General features: G+C 34.9%; 1 protein-coding gene across 2 annotated transcripts in view; it reads left to right on the forward strand.

The window, feature by feature from the left end:
* The first annotated feature begins 5,383 nt into the window (after positions 1-5,383).
* The window catches only part of LOC149776355 (pituitary tumor-transforming gene 1 protein-interacting protein-like), a 44,912-nt gene continuing 32,668 nt past the window's right edge, over positions 5,384-17,627 (forward strand). The window contains exons 1-3 of one of the 2 annotated variants that reach the window (XM_089942885.1): positions 5,384-5,600; positions 13,204-13,259; positions 16,578-16,677. In XM_089942885.1, coding sequence (XP_089799011.1) covers positions 5,480-5,600; positions 13,204-13,259; positions 16,578-16,677 — 277 coding nt within the window. In that variant the 5' untranslated portion in view covers positions 5,384-5,479. The remainder of the gene's footprint in view (positions 5,601-13,203; positions 13,260-16,577; positions 16,678-17,627) is intronic. The other variant, XM_089942886.1, reaches the window with a different exon arrangement.

The following is a 17,627-nucleotide window of genomic DNA, read 5'->3' on the forward strand; positions in this document are numbered from 1 at the left end:
AAAAGAGAATAGACCAGAAGAAGAAAAAACGCATGTGTATCTTGGTCTTGACTTTTTATAATAAGGATGGTGTTTTGTTTTTTATTGACACTGCATGAATATGTGCTATTTCACCCGTCTCTATCCCTCTGGGTCATTTTGTAGTTAGAATTGAAATGAAAGGAATGTTTTCCTTCACGTACGCACTTTAGGCATGCAAGTGGGTAAAAAAATAGTCTGTTCATCCATCATTTGTGTCTTGATTTTTTATAAAATCACACACTGACGCCATAGAATAATGGGTTAAATGGGTTTTGGGGGATGTGTGTGTGGAGGTGTGTGTGGGTGTTTGGTAACGTTGGTCATTGTAGGTGAGAGTTTAGATGCTCTCAAAAAAAAAAAAAAAAAAAAAAATTCTTCTTCACTCTGCGTTGATAGCGTATAATGGGCTATTTTCTTCACTCTAGGTTGATAGTATATATAATGGGTTATTTCTTCACTCTGTATGGATGGTGTATATTGGATTATTTTTTTTTATTCTTCTCCTATGGATAGTATATAAAGGGTTTGTTTTTTAGTTCTCATCTTGTGTGGCAAGTAGATATGTATTTTTCCCTCTCCCACTGTGTAGATAGTATATTTGGCGTTTGTTTTTTTCCCTCCCTTCTCTGTTGATAGTATATTTTGGGTTTGCTTTTTCTCATTCCCGTATGTGGATATTATATTTTGGGTTTGTTTTCCCTCCCTTCTGTGTAGATATTATATTTTGGGTTTGTTTTTTTCTTCTTCCCTGTGTGGATATTAAATTTTGGGTTTGTTTTTTTTTCTTCTTCCCACTGTGTGGGTAGTACATTTTGTGTTTGATTTTTATTCTTCACTCTGTGTGGTGTGTGTGTGTGTTTGTATGTGCGTATGTGTGCGCGCGTACGTTTGTGTGTGTTTGTGTGTGTGCGCGCGCGTACGTTTATTTGTGTGTGTATGTATTGGTCTTTGTTTGTCCCTATAAAACTCCTCTTATCCCTATCAAATTTATTTCGCCTACCTACTTACCTACCTCCAATAGCGCGTACTCAGGTGAGCCACTTGCAACACTGTTGCCATTATTCCCCTAGTGTCCAGTACAGTGACGTCACTAAAGCTATAAAATATAGACTTGTATTTTCCCACAGATTGTAGCTATAAACAGATACTAGGGTTTTTAAACAGGAACGTCACACAAGTTGAGACTATAAATAGATAGTGTGTTTTCCGAAGGAATTTCCACAGGTTGGAACTATAAATAGATAGTGGGATTTCATGGGAATTTCAAACAGGTTAAAGCTATAAATAGATACATGTTTGTTTATCCGCGAGAGTCACATAGGTTGAGACTATAAATAGTGGCCAGATTTATCCATTTTAGTCTAAACCAATGCAATCTAACGTTCGGGGATATGTTTAGTCTCCTTTAAATTCTGGGACAATTTCGTCAATTCAGAGTTACTTTTAGTCACGTCCATTTTGGCGTTGGTCTTTTCCTTGATTATAGCTATTTATAGCATCATTACAATTATGCAAATTTATGAACACCGCCAACATAATTTCAGGTCTAGGTAATGCTTCATAAATAAATCTCGGGCTTGTATTAGTATATGTCTGTCTACATCTCTGTGTTTAGCCCTTTACCATCATAGTCCCTAGACAGGCCCTATACAATTTCCCCATTGTTCCCAGCAAGTTCCATCCATGTTCAAGGTCACATTGTCCCTAGATAGTCCCATGTTCAATTCCCCTTGTCCCTAGACAGTCCCAACCCATTGTCGCTATACATTCCCTATGTTCGAGTCCTCTTGTCCCTATACAGTCCCAACATATGTTAAACTTTCCCATGTCCTGCTATATAGTACCACCAATGTTAAATTTGGCCATGTTAAATTCCATTTGTCCGTATATCGTCTCACCCATATTAATTTTCCCTTGTCCGTATATAGCCCCACCATGTTAAATTCCCGTTCTGTATGTATAGTACAAACAACCAAATTTGACATATAAGTCCCGTTATCCGTAAATCGTCCCATGTTCAATTCACCATGTCGCTAGACAGTCCCAATCCCTTGTCGCTAGACGGTCCCTTATCGCTCTATAGTCCCACCCATGTTAAAAATCTCCATGTTAAATTCCCATTGACGCGAATTTTGATATACCCTATTTTAACATTAGGGGACCGTCCATAAATGACGTTACGCACCTGGGGGGGGGGAGGGGGTCACACATTTGTAACTATGTGTTACGAGGGGAAGGAATTTGTTTAGAAAATGTGTGACGGGGGGGATTGGGGTCAAGAATCGGCCAAAATCACGTGACGCCATGTATGGATGGCCCCTAAGGGCCCTTTGACGCCAAAGTGGCCCAATATACTACTGGCATGCAAAGACATTATAAAATAGTATTTTAATTTTGTTGCTTTCCTATTATTAGCTACGATGTCGTAGCCTCAACTTGATTTGTCCACGAGGTAGGAGTAAAGGTACTAATAGGGGGTTTCACGGTTAGTATCTCCCCTTGAAAACACCAGAGGGCATATCGGTGCAACTCACTTCCGGATAGTTCAGTCAATTAAGATGGCAGATGTAGATCAAGAAAATGTGACAAACCGCTCACGTTATGCAAGCAGGATCGATATCTCACTATCTTAAAAAGAAATTCTATCAATATTTGATCAATTATTTTTACATCTTTTATTTTTTCACTAACTTGCGCTGCTCCCAGCTTTCAAATAAATATTATCTGCCCATTTCATAACTTCATTATCTTTCCATTACTACCTTATGCTCTAGTTTGTATTATTTGATTGTGCGAAAGTGTATCGCTGCGTAAAAAGTTCTTGCTATTTATCTCGCTTGAAAAATAATGAAAATATATTTATTTTGTACAGCTTCAATCATAGCAGTTAATGGAGGTTGAACGACAATGAGAAAAAAATTCTAACTTCTTCAGTTTTTTTATTATTGATTTATGCTGTTGCTTTTCTATTAATGTTCATTATATTTTTCATGAAATAACTTGAGTTTTTTTCAAAATGCACAAATGTCAACCCCGCTTGAACAGACAAGCGCACGTACGAGTCTCCTTGATAATAATTTTAAATTTATTTCCTTGGCTTTTCTATTATTGTTCATTACATTTTTCATGAAATAACTTGAGTTTTTTTTCAAAACGCACAAATATCAACCACGCTTGAACAGACAGGCGCACGTACGAGTCTCCTTGATGATTATTTTAATTTTATTTCCTTGAACGGTTGGAAATTTTAGAGTATACAATTTGGAGAAATATGATGTTAGACACATTATGCATGTATAGGACATATTTGGGCTCTCACCTGTCTATCTGTCTGTCTGTATGTATGTCTGTTTTCTTTCATCTGGTGCATGGGGATGTATATATCCTCGAATGAATGTGTTCGCATACGTATAGTACATAAACATACTTCTGGTTAAAAACAAGTATAAAATGATGCCATGTTAGAAAGACTGACTGATACATAAAGACAACAACTATGAATATTTGTGAGTATTCATTTATTATTGACTTCTAGAGTATGTTCTTACAAGCAGTCTCTTTTTTAAATCATACTATTTGCAATTTTACATCCGGTCACGTGGATCAATATTGATTTAAAAGCCGAACCAAAGTAATATGACGGAATCTGTGAAATAATTGGATCTTAAAAAATTACATATTTGATGCAAGGAAAGTTAAACAGAAATAAACTAATTTTAAGAAGGCTGTTCTAGATGAATTTGCTGGTGGCAATCAGAAATGTTGTCTAAAGACCCCAGCAAATTTGAGAGTTAGGCCTATTACGTGTCAGCATAAGCAAAGAAAAATCATGCTGAAAGTTACTGCATGTACCGTCCGATATTTGATGTTTCAAAAGTCAAAAAGAAAATGAAACAGAAAAAAAAAAACACGTCATTGGGTATGTTATTTAATTTGAATATTGTACGATATTTACACCCAAATATGAATACATATTCCGTCTGCATTAATTACAATCATTTATCGTTATGACAGTTAATGTAATTATTGCTTTGTTAAGTTCTTCTGAATACATTAAAATACTGTGTTCCATTTATTTTTAGAAAACAAACGTTTCTGGCTTAAAATATTCAGCTTTACAAATCAGCTGACGTATCGAATCCATGTTATAATTTTCTTATCGAACTTGTGTTATAACTTTCTTAACTCGTATTATAAACAAACTATTAGCCTTGCGAAAATAACAGAGCAGGAAGGATATATCAACACATAAAAAATGCAAATTGTTGAGATTGTTTTCGTTAAAGTTATATAACCAAAAATGTGCAATAAATGTTTAAAATCGGAGAACAGAGTAAAATGTTCCTACAAATGTATTTGAAATTATTGATAATGAATTTATATTATTAGTTATGGACAGTGTATTTAATTTAATTATTTGATATAATTTAAGTATGGAAAGTAAATATTATTTAATTATCTGATATAATGTAAGTATGGACACTGAATCTAATTATCTGATTTAGTGTCTATAATTATTCTCCTAGTATGAATAAAAGATGTTTGACATATATAACTGATTCATTGGTTTAACCATAATGATCTGTAGTACAGCTAAGATACCTTCCTTTGTTGACTTTATGTTTCGCTAACCAAGTGTAGACTGTGAACTATCCGGAACTGGAACTTTTTTGTGGGCATGCGCATTGGAGCTAAGGGAGGTAATTTTAGGCGCTACAATCAGTAACTCCTTTGTAACCGTGAAACCCTTTATAAGTATTATCATATTATATACTTATTGGTGATTACTTTATGATCATCTCGAATGCTCAAATTATACGCACCAGTTTTTTTTTTCTTCAGAAATTATCGACCATACTTTTTGTTACTTGTATTGACAACAGGAAATTTATAAATAATCATAAATAAGCGTTGGTAACCCCAATTTAGGGAGAAAAAAAAAATAGTAAAAAAAGCCCAAAAAATAAAATATAAACAAAACCGATCACAGAAAAGGGTAACAACAGATTATTCCGCATTTTACGTTAAGAAAGGTCGAGACCATCTGGGACGAAACTGTTCCGGGCCGAATCGCCACCTTAACAACAGTGGGCTAAAACTCAAACGACCTGGGCCGATATGACTCAAATTCTAATGAAGTTCGAAACGATTCCAGGCCGTTCCTGGTACGGTCATGTAAGACTCTCTCTTGATATTAATGCACCAAAATAACGTACGTTTTGCTTTTAGTTTCAATAGAACGTTTATAAATTTTATTCACAAATGTTTAATTATTCTCTATGTAAGAAATATGCTACGTATGTTTCTTAATATTACCTTAAATATTGAACTATTTGTGTCGGATTGTAGCACTTAGGCGGAAGTGACGTTTATTTACTACAATTGAATTCAGGAAGTTGACAAATATTGTAGTGTCAAAGAAACCACCAGTAATTTTTATAACAGAAACCAAATCAAAATGAAGAAGCTACTTGTCATTTGCGTGACATTGGTTTTAATAAGTCTGTCATGGGCGAGGACAACACCAAATACAACAGAACAAACGACGATTTCTGTTACGACCTTGTCTCCAGAAGAAGGTGATAATAATAGATGTCTTCATTCTTTGTTTGTGGCTTGAACAACGAACTCATCCGCAGGTGTATTGTGTTCAGGCTAAAATACTTATTTTTCAAAAATACTTTCCTCTCGCTCGCATGGTAGTTTGTCTGCGGGGTGGGGTATATTTATAGGACCCCTCCCCCTGCTGGGTTACTATAGTCTGAATATACTTCCCTTTGTTTGTATCCCGCACCCACCAATTTAAAAAAACCAAAAGCACAAATTGGAAAAAAGATGCACATAATTTAGTCAGTTCATTCATTGATTCAAAACTGAATATGACATGGGGGGTGATGCCTTAAAACTGTTGTCATCTGCATGTCTCATACCAAACGGAAGTTTTCATTGTTAAAGACAATCCTGCTCACGAGTCATTTTAAGTTCCTGGACAAGTCAAATTTCAGTGAAGAGTGAATGTATGGCTACATATATATGTACATAGAAGGAAAATACTTCATTGTCTGATTATGATATTTACAATGTGGAATCCAGCACATGAATTTTAACAAGCAATGTAATTTCATTTTACTTGTGGGCAAATGGATATAACTGTAAACTTTCAACCTCAGTGGTAATTTACAAAATTATCTAGCAATTACCAAATAGGATGAACAACCTCACTCTGTTATCTGAGGAAAATGGACTTGCCCACAGTGTATGCAGTGTGGTGGCATTTTAGTATGGAAACGCCGTTAAGCATGAAATGTGCAGATGATACCAGTGTTAGGTCCACTCTGGTCACAGTCAGGTTAGAATTATATATTAATGAATGACTTGACTATGTTTTGTGCAGTGTTTTATCACAATAAAGATTTTAGTTATTTAAATCGGTAGGGGGTACAGACAAATGAGGATTTATGCAAAACTAGAAACACCAAAAATACACCTACATACATACATTTTGTACCATAATACTCACGCAGATAAATGTATTATGATTTCTATATGTTTTAAATAATGATTTAAAAATAGTATAAAATTTGATTGTAGTGATTTTTATAAGAATTATTTACATTTTTCTATTTTTTGTATTCGTCACTCTATTCATGTAATGAAGTCACTAGGTCATGCTAGGTTTGACAGCTTTTACCTCGTTTTGTATGTCTGTTATGTCTTTATTTAGTTTTTAACACATAAGTATATTGTATTTCCACAGAAAATATGTAAATACACATTCTGGATTCTCACAATCATAAGTCTCACTTATATTTTAAGTTCTGGTCGATTTTCAAGTTATCATACCTGCCCAATCAAGTAAACATCAAATATGACCGAGTGATGTTATTACATTGATTGCTCCCGAAATTGGTAAAAAGTAAAGAATTCAGATCGAAATTTCTTAAATCAAAGTTTGTTTTGCTTATTATTATTATTAAAACAATTACAAATCATAATATTTGGGTGCACGCCAAGATATGCACCCAAAAGATGTTTTTGAGCATATTTCGTTGTTTCTAGTAAGTACCTCACACTTGTATTCAGCCATTTTCATTTTTGTACAACAGATAATTTCAAATCCTGTGCTATTTGGTATCTTGGAGTCCTCGCTTTAGATGCACTTAAGCATATACTGTCACCTTTTCCGAATTTTGCAACTTCATAGTAATACCTCTCCTTTCTTTTGGGAGAGTAACTGTTTTACCAAAGCTTGCATATCAGATGTCAATGATATTTTCCCACATACTCTTACTGGAATGTTTTCAACCAGATGACCCCTTGTCAGAAGGTTTCTGTATTACATCCCCTGATTTGATGCACTTAACAGAAATCTACTTCACCCTGTGTCACCATAGTATATGCATTCCATTAAAAGAAATTTATTGCAGAGCAACATCAATAGACCATTCTTTGAATGTATGTATTTATACGACCCCAGGTTATTAGGTTGATAGCAAGACTAAGCTAGGCACATGAAGTGACAGTTGTGTCATCAATGGTTACCACTGAACATTTCCAAGAGTATAACAAGAGGTCTCACTAGGATTTGAAGACTAGGAGTCCAGGACTCCTAACTTGGTACAAATCAGAATCCCACCAGCAAAAGTTGCAGTCCTTCCCCCAGAAACGTGTTGAAGTTGCTAAATGGCCAGGAAAAAAGAGACACAAAACTTTGTCAGTTTTATTTATTTGTAATCATTTATTATTCTATAAAAAATATGTAGTAAAATTGATATTGTGTACACATATCATATTCTTTACTTACATTATAGTTCATTTTTGTCTATGTCGCATTTCACAAAATTTTCTGATGCTTGGCTTTGGATCGTATTCTTCCACACTAGGTCCCTCTTCTTTGACTCGCATCATTTGTGTTGAGATCTCATGTTTTATTCTGGACCTTCCCTTAGTCTTGATTTTGTTTTACACACTGAAACCTCTCTTGCATGCCTTGGATGTCTATGGTGACACCACCACAATTACAGCCAGGACTGCAAAGTCTAGAAATCTCTGTACTCTTGAAGTAGAGTTGACAGGCTTCTGTTAGTGTGCAGTTCAATGATTTTATGGCTACCTAGCAAGTAGGTGGTCTCAAGATGTCCCATGCCTAGAAAATGTGGAACTTTGCAGATTAGAAGAACCAGTAGTTGCCATTGAGTTTAATTTTCCACAATCTTTAGACTTTACACCACTGGCATATAGCTCTTGTTTGTCAGTCAGAATTAACTTTGTAAATACACTAAACCAGGCATGATGCACTTTCTTACACTTGGCTACTGTCCCATCCGAACTATCAGTTCTAACAAATTTAGCAGAGTTCTGGATCTCATTAAAATCTTCATCAGTTTTCCGTTTAAACCCAAAATACTTATCCAAATTTGCACACTGCATTTTGTCCAAGTCTCGACGTGCCTTGATTTCGAGGTTGCATGCAATATTTATATGGCTAAAATCAAAAATGAAAACAATAACATGGATCGCACTGGGCTTCGCCAATATCGCAAATTGCGATTTTTTCCTAATTAGCGACAAAATGTACCATCTGGAGATATTTTTAGTGGCAACAGTTTTAGCTGATAAAAACTATATAAAGGCTTTGGAGTGAAGAAATTTAAAGGCACCATGACAGGTCCCCGCAAACTAGGATATAAAATGCACTGGAATCTATTGTTACATAAACAAATCCTTGTTTCATATTGACAAACCACCCCAATAGTGTGTTGTTATATCATAATCCGCTTACACTTGTGTCTGGCCTTGGTACTGTATGACTACAGTCAACCAGAGGACAGCAGTTTAAAAAAATGTAACAGAAAAAATAGTTTTCCTGCAACTTTAAAGAAAACTGATTACCTTTGAATCACTGATATATTCCAAGCAGATAAAAAAAAAATCTGTTTCAGTGTTCTACAATTATTTGATGTTGCCGCAGCAATAACAAACAGGTATTTGTTTGGTCCTTCAAAGAGAGCCTTTAGCGGCACCTTCAATAACACATACACCTTCATCAAAGCAAGCCAACGACCTTTGATCAAAGGAAGTCAGCAACTAACATAAATAAAATTATGGTCTCATTTTTCATAGTGATTAGAACATATTTATTGTGTCACAAAACTTTGCTTTTTGCGACAAAAAAAATGTGTACAGAGGACTCCAGCTTGGGTGATTTTCTGCATCCCAGATCAAAAACTTTCATCCAAATACGCATAATTAAGCGTTTCCAAGATCTCTGATAACCATGTCAAATATTGCTGTTTTCCATTTAGTAGAAAATGCTAGAATCCATGAAGACTTGAATTTCCAATATTAAATGGAACAGCATTTTAGTTGGTCAACCAGGTTCTTTTATAACTTCAAAAATTAAACTTTATTTGTGGTATTTTTTGTGTTCAGTTTGAATCAAACATAATTTAGTTGCTAAATTATTTAAAATGGGTCATACTACAGGTTCTCACAAAATTAGCTAAACCCATCCCCATACAATTAATGTGGTACAGTTTTATCAAATATGACAAACAGCAGTAAAAAAAAAAAACCAGCAAATAGGATAAGCTGATGAATAACAGATAATGGTTTGAAATCTTTGATTTAACAATGAACAGTAAGTCCAAGAACAACTAGTTTGGTTTTCTAATTCTAACTCACAACTTGCTTTTATTGTATCATAATGAAGCTAATAAATTCACGCGATGCACATCCTGAAAATATCATCTTGATTACTGATAGGATAGTGAGAAGTAAAGATGCTAATGGGTATCCAGGTACTTGGGTACCCGTCTGTTGATAATAACCTGTGAAATAAAACAGAGGTGTAGCTATGATATTTTGCGCCCGGGGACGAACTATAAAATTGGCGCCCCAGCCCCCTCCCCGTTTAATCACATTTTTGAATATTACCCATGTTTACTTATTATAATGTAACGTTGTAAGCCTCATTTTGGCGCCACTGTACCTTGGCACCCAGGGACATATGTACCCCCCTGCCCCCCCCAGCTACGCCTCTGAAATAAAATGAGCCACGGCGTACCTGTTCATCCTGTACAAGTTTTCTGCTGGTACTTGTAAAGGGCAGCACTCACTTTGTTTTCAGGTAGATGAGCCTTTTGATTGAGCTGCAAATACATGTACTTACCAATGCTAAGCAGAGGTCTGCCTCTTACAGTAAATATTGACCTTAATCCCATATCTTGTTTCCCTTGTGACAGCTCTTTCGTGGAGCTATGATTGAGCTAAAAGCATGGTACGGTGGCAAGTAACAGGGTGGTTATTTGATCTTGCCACACAACTGACATGTCTTGAGTTGCAACCTTGAATAGATTTCTCAAAATGTATGATCAAAGTGTTAATTGGAAAGTTCAAGCACAGTCTCTAACTAAGAATCCCCATATAATAATTAGACCAAGGAAATGGGAGTCAGACAATATTTATGATGACTACACCATGATGATTTACTAGACAATGATGGAGGATTTAAAAACTTTATCAGTCAGTATGGATGACTTCTTGGATCTTGTACCGAGTGTTGTTCCAATTATTGATTATAATGGATCATCATTTGCTTGAGCAAAACAATAAGATTATTAACTGTGAAACTCCATAATTGATTGTGTTTAAAATGAGGCTAATTCTTTTTAGTTGCATGCAAAACACAAAGGTTAGTAAAACTCCTGTGTAAATGGTAAGCTACATAGGGCTTCCAATCCACTAAAGTTGATCTGAATTATTTATTACATTCACACCTTACCAGTATAAAACTATACCATATTCCATAGGTGCAAACTTTCATAATTAGGAACATAGTCATGATTACATAATTAATTGTTGAGTTAGTAAATTTAAACACATTTTGATGTTATCTTTCAGCTTAAATGTAAAATCCTTTACAGTATTTTTAAATAATGACAAACAAAAAAGCCATGTATTCACCATAATGTTTTAAAAAGAAAAATGACCAATAAAGACATAAATTGCCTTTGCTGGGGTGATTCTGGCAAGAATTGAATAGAAAGTTAGTGCTAAACATACACATGCATGAAGTGTTTTAAATAAAAAGGCAATAGGTATCATTGGTAATCAACTAAACTGGATTGAAATATATATATTAATTCTACAATTGTTTACAAAAAACTGAACTTAGGTTTTATGAGTGTTGTAATTGACTGTTATGCCCATTATGTTAAAATGCACAATTTCATTATATATTTTTTGGGAGATATGCTTGATAGAGTTTTGTAACCTAAGTATCTATAATCCATGAATATAGGTTCCACAATGGAGAAGAAAACGATAGTCAATTTAATTGTTAATTTTCTTATTAAACTCATCCATGGAGAAAACTCAAACACATATGTAAGGAAGAGAGAAGGGCATGAAAATGACTCTTACAGTACCTACCCCCCATTTCACTTTGTAATCTAGGGAAGTGTAATCTTTATTTATTTACAAATCTAAATCTTTATTTGTTAAACATAACATGAAAACAGTTTTTGTTTTCATGTATTTGTTTCAATCTTCTTCATATCTGAATATCAATGTCAGACTATTCCACAGCATAAGACGTGTAATCTTGACATTGGAAATGGTGTCACAGTGTTAATCGCATAAAATCTGGATGGTCTTAAGTAGTCTTGGGGGTACTGCAGGGAACAGTTACTATATTAGGACTGGTTATAGTCACATTGCACATCAGTGTTATGGTAAAGAATATTGACTCTGAAATCTGCTCATTTGTGGCTGACTGTGCATACTACAGACCAGTTAAAACAATAGAAGATAGTGTGAAGTTACAAGAAGACAAGCCTGTTTCAGAGATTGGGGGGGGGGGTGCATTTCCAGTGTAAGAAATGTAACATTATGCAGCTTACAAGAAGGAAATAGTGTAAAGTAGAATCTTGTAGGAAGACGAAATCACACAGACATAAATATTTAGGAGCAATCATCTTCAGTAACCTGAAATGGAATATGCACATATAGAGATATGCAACAAATGAATTCACATCAGGCCGCTGAGACAAAGTCTTTTCTCATGCTGCATCATGTTGTACAAGAATTGCATATTGTTGTTGTAGGGATTAACGCCATTTTTCAGCATGCGATAGGCTATACATGGCGGCCAATATTAATAGTGGAGGAAGAACCTGGGAAATCCCCGGAAAGAACCACCGACCCTCGAGAAGCTACTGGCAAGCTTTCTCACATATCCACATTCACCGAATCCGAGACTCGAACCCACGCAGACAGAGGTGAGGTGGCAGTGATCCGTAATGGAGAGCGCTTTAGATCACTGGCCACTCGGGGCCCCGAGAATTGCATATAGGGGCTTGTTAATACTGGTTTTAAAAATACTAATGCTACATGGGACCCACACAGCAGTATTTTGAAAGGTGAATTAGGAAATATTATTAGTGCTGGGGAATATTAAACTGGGGGAAAAAATGGACATTTGTGTATTCAGGTAATGTATGAGGACCTTGTGCAGAAATGATTTAGATCAAAACTCACTGTATTTAAATGAATCACTGCTCCTTTTTATTTTTGCAATATCAGTAGGTGCAACTACTATGTCAGTGAACTACTTGTTGAAGTAGTATGCAATAAAATGCATGAAAGTTGCTTATTATGATAGTCTCGTTCAGAGAAATTGCATCACATTCACATGTATACCATGACGTGGATCAATGAATATAATTTATTATCATAATGCTGGAAATGCAACAGTTTCTGCACAGAACTTTTACATCAGTCATGGACCATGGAAAGAACAAAATCCAGCATTAATGTTATTCAGAAACCTCTATGCAAATAATGACCATTTTGTGCTATTATAAAAACAATTTTAAATGCTTAATATTTGAGTTGTGAAGAAAAGTTGTGGCCCTTTTCTTGTTCTTCGTGTCCCCTCTTGAAAATCTTGATTTGCCATTGGCCAAATTAGGTGTAATCTTTGGCTGAACCCTGAAGAATTTTCCCCATGTACATCATTGAATGTGTGAAACAATGCACATATCCAGGTAGGTATTGGAGAAATAAGTATCCAATGAGACTTAAATATTTTATTCAGGTAATAGTATTAGATAGTAAATTGTGTATCACTCTTACAGTGAATGGAGTGTTAAAATGAATTTCAGTTTTTTTCTTTTTCAGAATGTAAGAAGCATCATGCAAGCTGTGATGACTGTGTGGGTGTGGCTAAGGCTCAGGTAAGAGTACATGTACTGTAAACCATTGTAATTTGAACACGAGTGATCATTAAATTTAAAGAAAAATACATTTTTATTTTTATTCTGACCTGAAGGTTTCTCTGTGACAAGATTGTGTAATGTTATTACTGTTCTGTTTTTACTCCTTAAAAATGCACAGTATGTATACAGTTGTACCATTATTGCCAGTAAGAATCTTTCCCAACCAACCAAAGTGTAAATTTGAATTTTATTTTTACTGCCTGTCTGGCTGTCTCTCTTTCCTTCACACTCTAGACAGTTACTATCTTCTGAACTGTCCATGATATCTTGTTATCATGGCAAGAGTTTGTCACATATAAGAGTGTGCTTTATATCCGATTGTTACTTATAGAATTGAGGGGTGCATATTTAGTAAGCGTTCACTCACCGTAAGAGCTAGTGTAAAGAAAATAATTGTATATATTTTACTATGGCATGAATATTTGACTTGTAGACAATTTACAGTTTCTTGGCCTAAGTATTTTTTTTACATTTATGTTTCTAATTCTAATTATTTCTATTTCTGATTAAAATCAGACAGCTGTCCTACATGAAGATCTGACAGCGATCTCTTAGGGGTCATGTTCTGGTGACATGTTACTACCATAATCACTAATTTTATTAACCTATCAGATGAAGTCTTGTGCCTTTGTGTTTGGAGACTGAGCAGTGTGGATGAAGAGCATGACTTTGTACCAAACGATTTGATTCACTTTCGGATTTTTCAAAGATGCATTTCCATTAGCTTAATTCATAAGTCAACAGAACATGACCCTTAAGTGGTCGTCATCAGATCTTCACATAGGACAGCGGAGATCTGATTGTAATTAGATTGAATTTTAAGAAAATGTAAAATAGGTACCTTGTCATAGTGCACAAGAAATCTGTATTAGATGCTTGCATGCAGAAATATCCAGAAAGTGATATTTAATGTTTGCAAAACCTGTATTGTATTGTCAGATAATCAGCCAGATATTTCACTTTACATAATCAGAATCAACATTGGAATGTGACTTGTGCCATACTATGTGTTGACATGGTCAGAATCAATGATGGACATTTACACTGGAATGTGACTTTTGTCATACTCTGTATAGCTCAGTTGACATAGTCAGAATCAATGATGGGCATTTACATTGGAATGTGACTTGTGTCATACTCTGTATAAGTCAGTTGACATGGTCAGAATCAATGATGGACAATTATGGTGGAATGTGACTTGTGTCATACTATGTATAATTCAGTTGGCATGGTCAGAATCAATGGTGGACATTTACATTGGAATGTGACTTGTGTCATACCATGTATAACTCAGTTGACATGGTCAGAATCATTGATGGACATTGGAATGTGACTTTTGTCTTACCTTGTATAACTCATATGACATGGTCAGAATCAATGATGGACATTTACATTGGAATATGACTTGTGTCGTAATATGTATAACTCAGTTGATATGGTCAGAATCAATGATGGACATTTACATTGGAATGTGACTTGTGTCATAATATGTATAACTTAATTTTTCTTCATTTTATGCTATTTCTCAGATGTTATCAGAATGGTGAAAATTAACAGTTTTGTGCCAGAACCAGCAAATACCAAAGTGAAACTAAAACTAACTGAACATGGTGTGCATCTGATATCCCATGTGGCATCCATAACAGTCATTTTGAAAATTGTGTTGTTGCTACTTGTCCAAAACGGAAAGTCATATGACCATTTTGTTTTTCACCAGAAGATTTCATACAGTTTCTTGTTGGTGCATTAAGAGGATTAACTTATTAACACAGAGACAAAGTGTTGTAATTTTACAATGCGATAATAAAATAGTCAGACAGAAGGTTCCTCTATTTTATTTCATTTTTATAAATCAGGCTTGCTGTCACTTTTTAAATACATCATAAAAAGCAAACATACTATACAAGCCTCACTTTGGGAACATCCTTATCATTGAACCCATTTTCTTTCCAAACTGGTTCATAAAAGGGGACAGGTACATAGCCTTCCACAGAAGGGAGTATTTGAGAGGATGGAAAACAATCAGACTCAGATTTTCCATTTGCAGATCTTTTGAGTGTTGTAAAAATGTGGAAACCTTAGATTCGTCATCGATCTTTCAACCATAAACTCGGAAATAATGCTTGATGATGGAAATAATTTTGGTCAGGGAAGCCATGAGGCACATGGACTGGGTGATCTCCATAGATATGCAGGATGCATACATTTACAACCCCATCTTCACATCTCACATGAAATATCTACAGTTTTTGTCTTAGGTAGGAGTTATTTCAATATCAGGCTTGTCCATTCAACCTTACCTCCATCCCCAAAACATTTACCAGGATGGTGGAGATAATGGTAGCACACTTGAGGTCTTTAGGGATCCCCTTCCTTCAGTATTTTGACTTTTGCTTTGCTCCTATTTCTCTGTTTAGCTCTCATTTCTTTCAGTTCTGTCTAAAAGGGAAAGTCTCTACTTCTTATAATTTAAAATAAGCAGTTCAAAGAATTATATATGATCAGTTTATGTGTGATCATGAAAAGTAATCAGGAATCACTTGGCATTTAATAGTAATATGTGTCAGTGAAGAAATTCATATAAATTTTCTGTATATGTCAACAGCATCTACCAGTTTTCTGTAACACTGAGAATGTTACAATTCAGTAGCTTCATTTACTGAAAAATTGCATGGCTGTACTGCCTGCCCATTACAGTATTATATTGTGATGAAATAGAAATTAGTGTCTTGAGCCATACTTGCATCAATGCAAATATTGTAATATCAACATGTCAATGAACAGTTACACCTTGTAATAATGGATAAGCCAATGTGGTGCTTGAATGATGCAATGTCCTACATTGATACATTGTTATTGCCATTGGTCTAATTGAAATTAGTCTATACTTGCCCCCCCCCCTTTGGACCTGATGGGTGTGAGCCAAAGATGATTCCCTCTTCCAAGGCAACGTAATTACAACATTTAGTGAATCCCCAATCCCAACCTCCATTGGTTTAGGAGGAGACATAACAGACAGACAGATGGAGAGTATCCCAATATCCCCTGCTAAAAGCAAAGCAAGTGGCTTGCCTGGTTTTGTTTACACTTGCGGAGTGGGTGATAAAGGATATGTGACTAAATTGTTATTATGGCATTACTGGTACTATAATAATCTTTATAGTCCAGAATGAGTTGCAGTTTATAAATTCTGAAAGGTCTGTTTTTTATGCTTAAAGATCATGGCTATTCATACTATTGTTTTCATGTTATTTTTATTTTTTTTTTGGTTTTCAGTGTGTGTACTGTCAGGGTGCCAAGACTTGTAAATTGAAGAAATCCATCATCCCAACAGATGAATGTTCCTTGTCTGATGCCAAATGGGGAGTTTGTTGGGGTAAGAAAGCATGGCAGTTCTTCTTTAAACTGTGGTCCTGAGTCCGTGAAGCACCTTGTGTATGTTTTGATTCAGAAGTGAAAACTGCCTTAAATAACACACAGCACATACAGGTGGAATCCAATGGAGCACAGTTGCTTGAGACTGTCCTTTCGGCAGCAGAGTTAACAAGTCACAAGTTAAACTTCTTACATATTCCTCAACACATTTGTTGAAAGAATTAAAAACATGTTTCCAAAATAGAAATTATTCTACACATATAATTGATTCCGTGCTAAGCAAAGCCCGTAATCTTACTCAGCATGAGGCTTTAAACACAGCAAAATGTACAATAGAGAAAAATATAATTCCTTTCATAACACAGAATAATCCTTCATTACCTAATATAGGCCTTATCATTAATAAATATTGGAGTCTTCTAAATTTATCAAATGGAAACAGCAGAAAAACACTTTACAAGAATAAACTAGTTCTTGCTTATAGAAGACCCAAGAATTTGCAAGATGTTTTTAATTAAAACTAAAGTGACTGAAAACATATTTAAAAAAATATCTTTCGTCTTCTAAATGTAACAGACATCGGTACTTGCAATGTACAGATATAAGAGAAAATACTTGTTTTAGTAGCTCCAACACAAAACAAAAGAAATATTTCTCGATGTTATAACACTGTGTATCAACTGATTTATTTGATAACCTGTATATAAAAAATGTAGCATACAATATCTTGGACAACACTTCAAAAAGTTTATAAGACAATGAATAATCACTTTCTACTCGATTTTTCTTTCATGCCAATCAATATTGTGCATGGAGATGTGAATAGACTGATAACAGAAAGTTACTGGATTCATAAGTTCTATACTTTTGTATCCTAATGGCCTTAATAGCAAGCCACTATATAAAATTGTATACAATTTTAATAAAAGAATTGATATGTTGCATACCTTT

The sequence above is a fragment of the Sinohyriopsis cumingii genome, chromosome 18 (assembly GCF_028554795.1).
Source record: "Sinohyriopsis cumingii isolate HCF-2022 chromosome 18, ASM2855479v2, whole genome shotgun sequence".
In the NCBI taxonomy this organism is placed as follows: Eukaryota; Metazoa; Mollusca; class Bivalvia; order Unionida; family Unionidae; genus Sinohyriopsis; species Sinohyriopsis cumingii.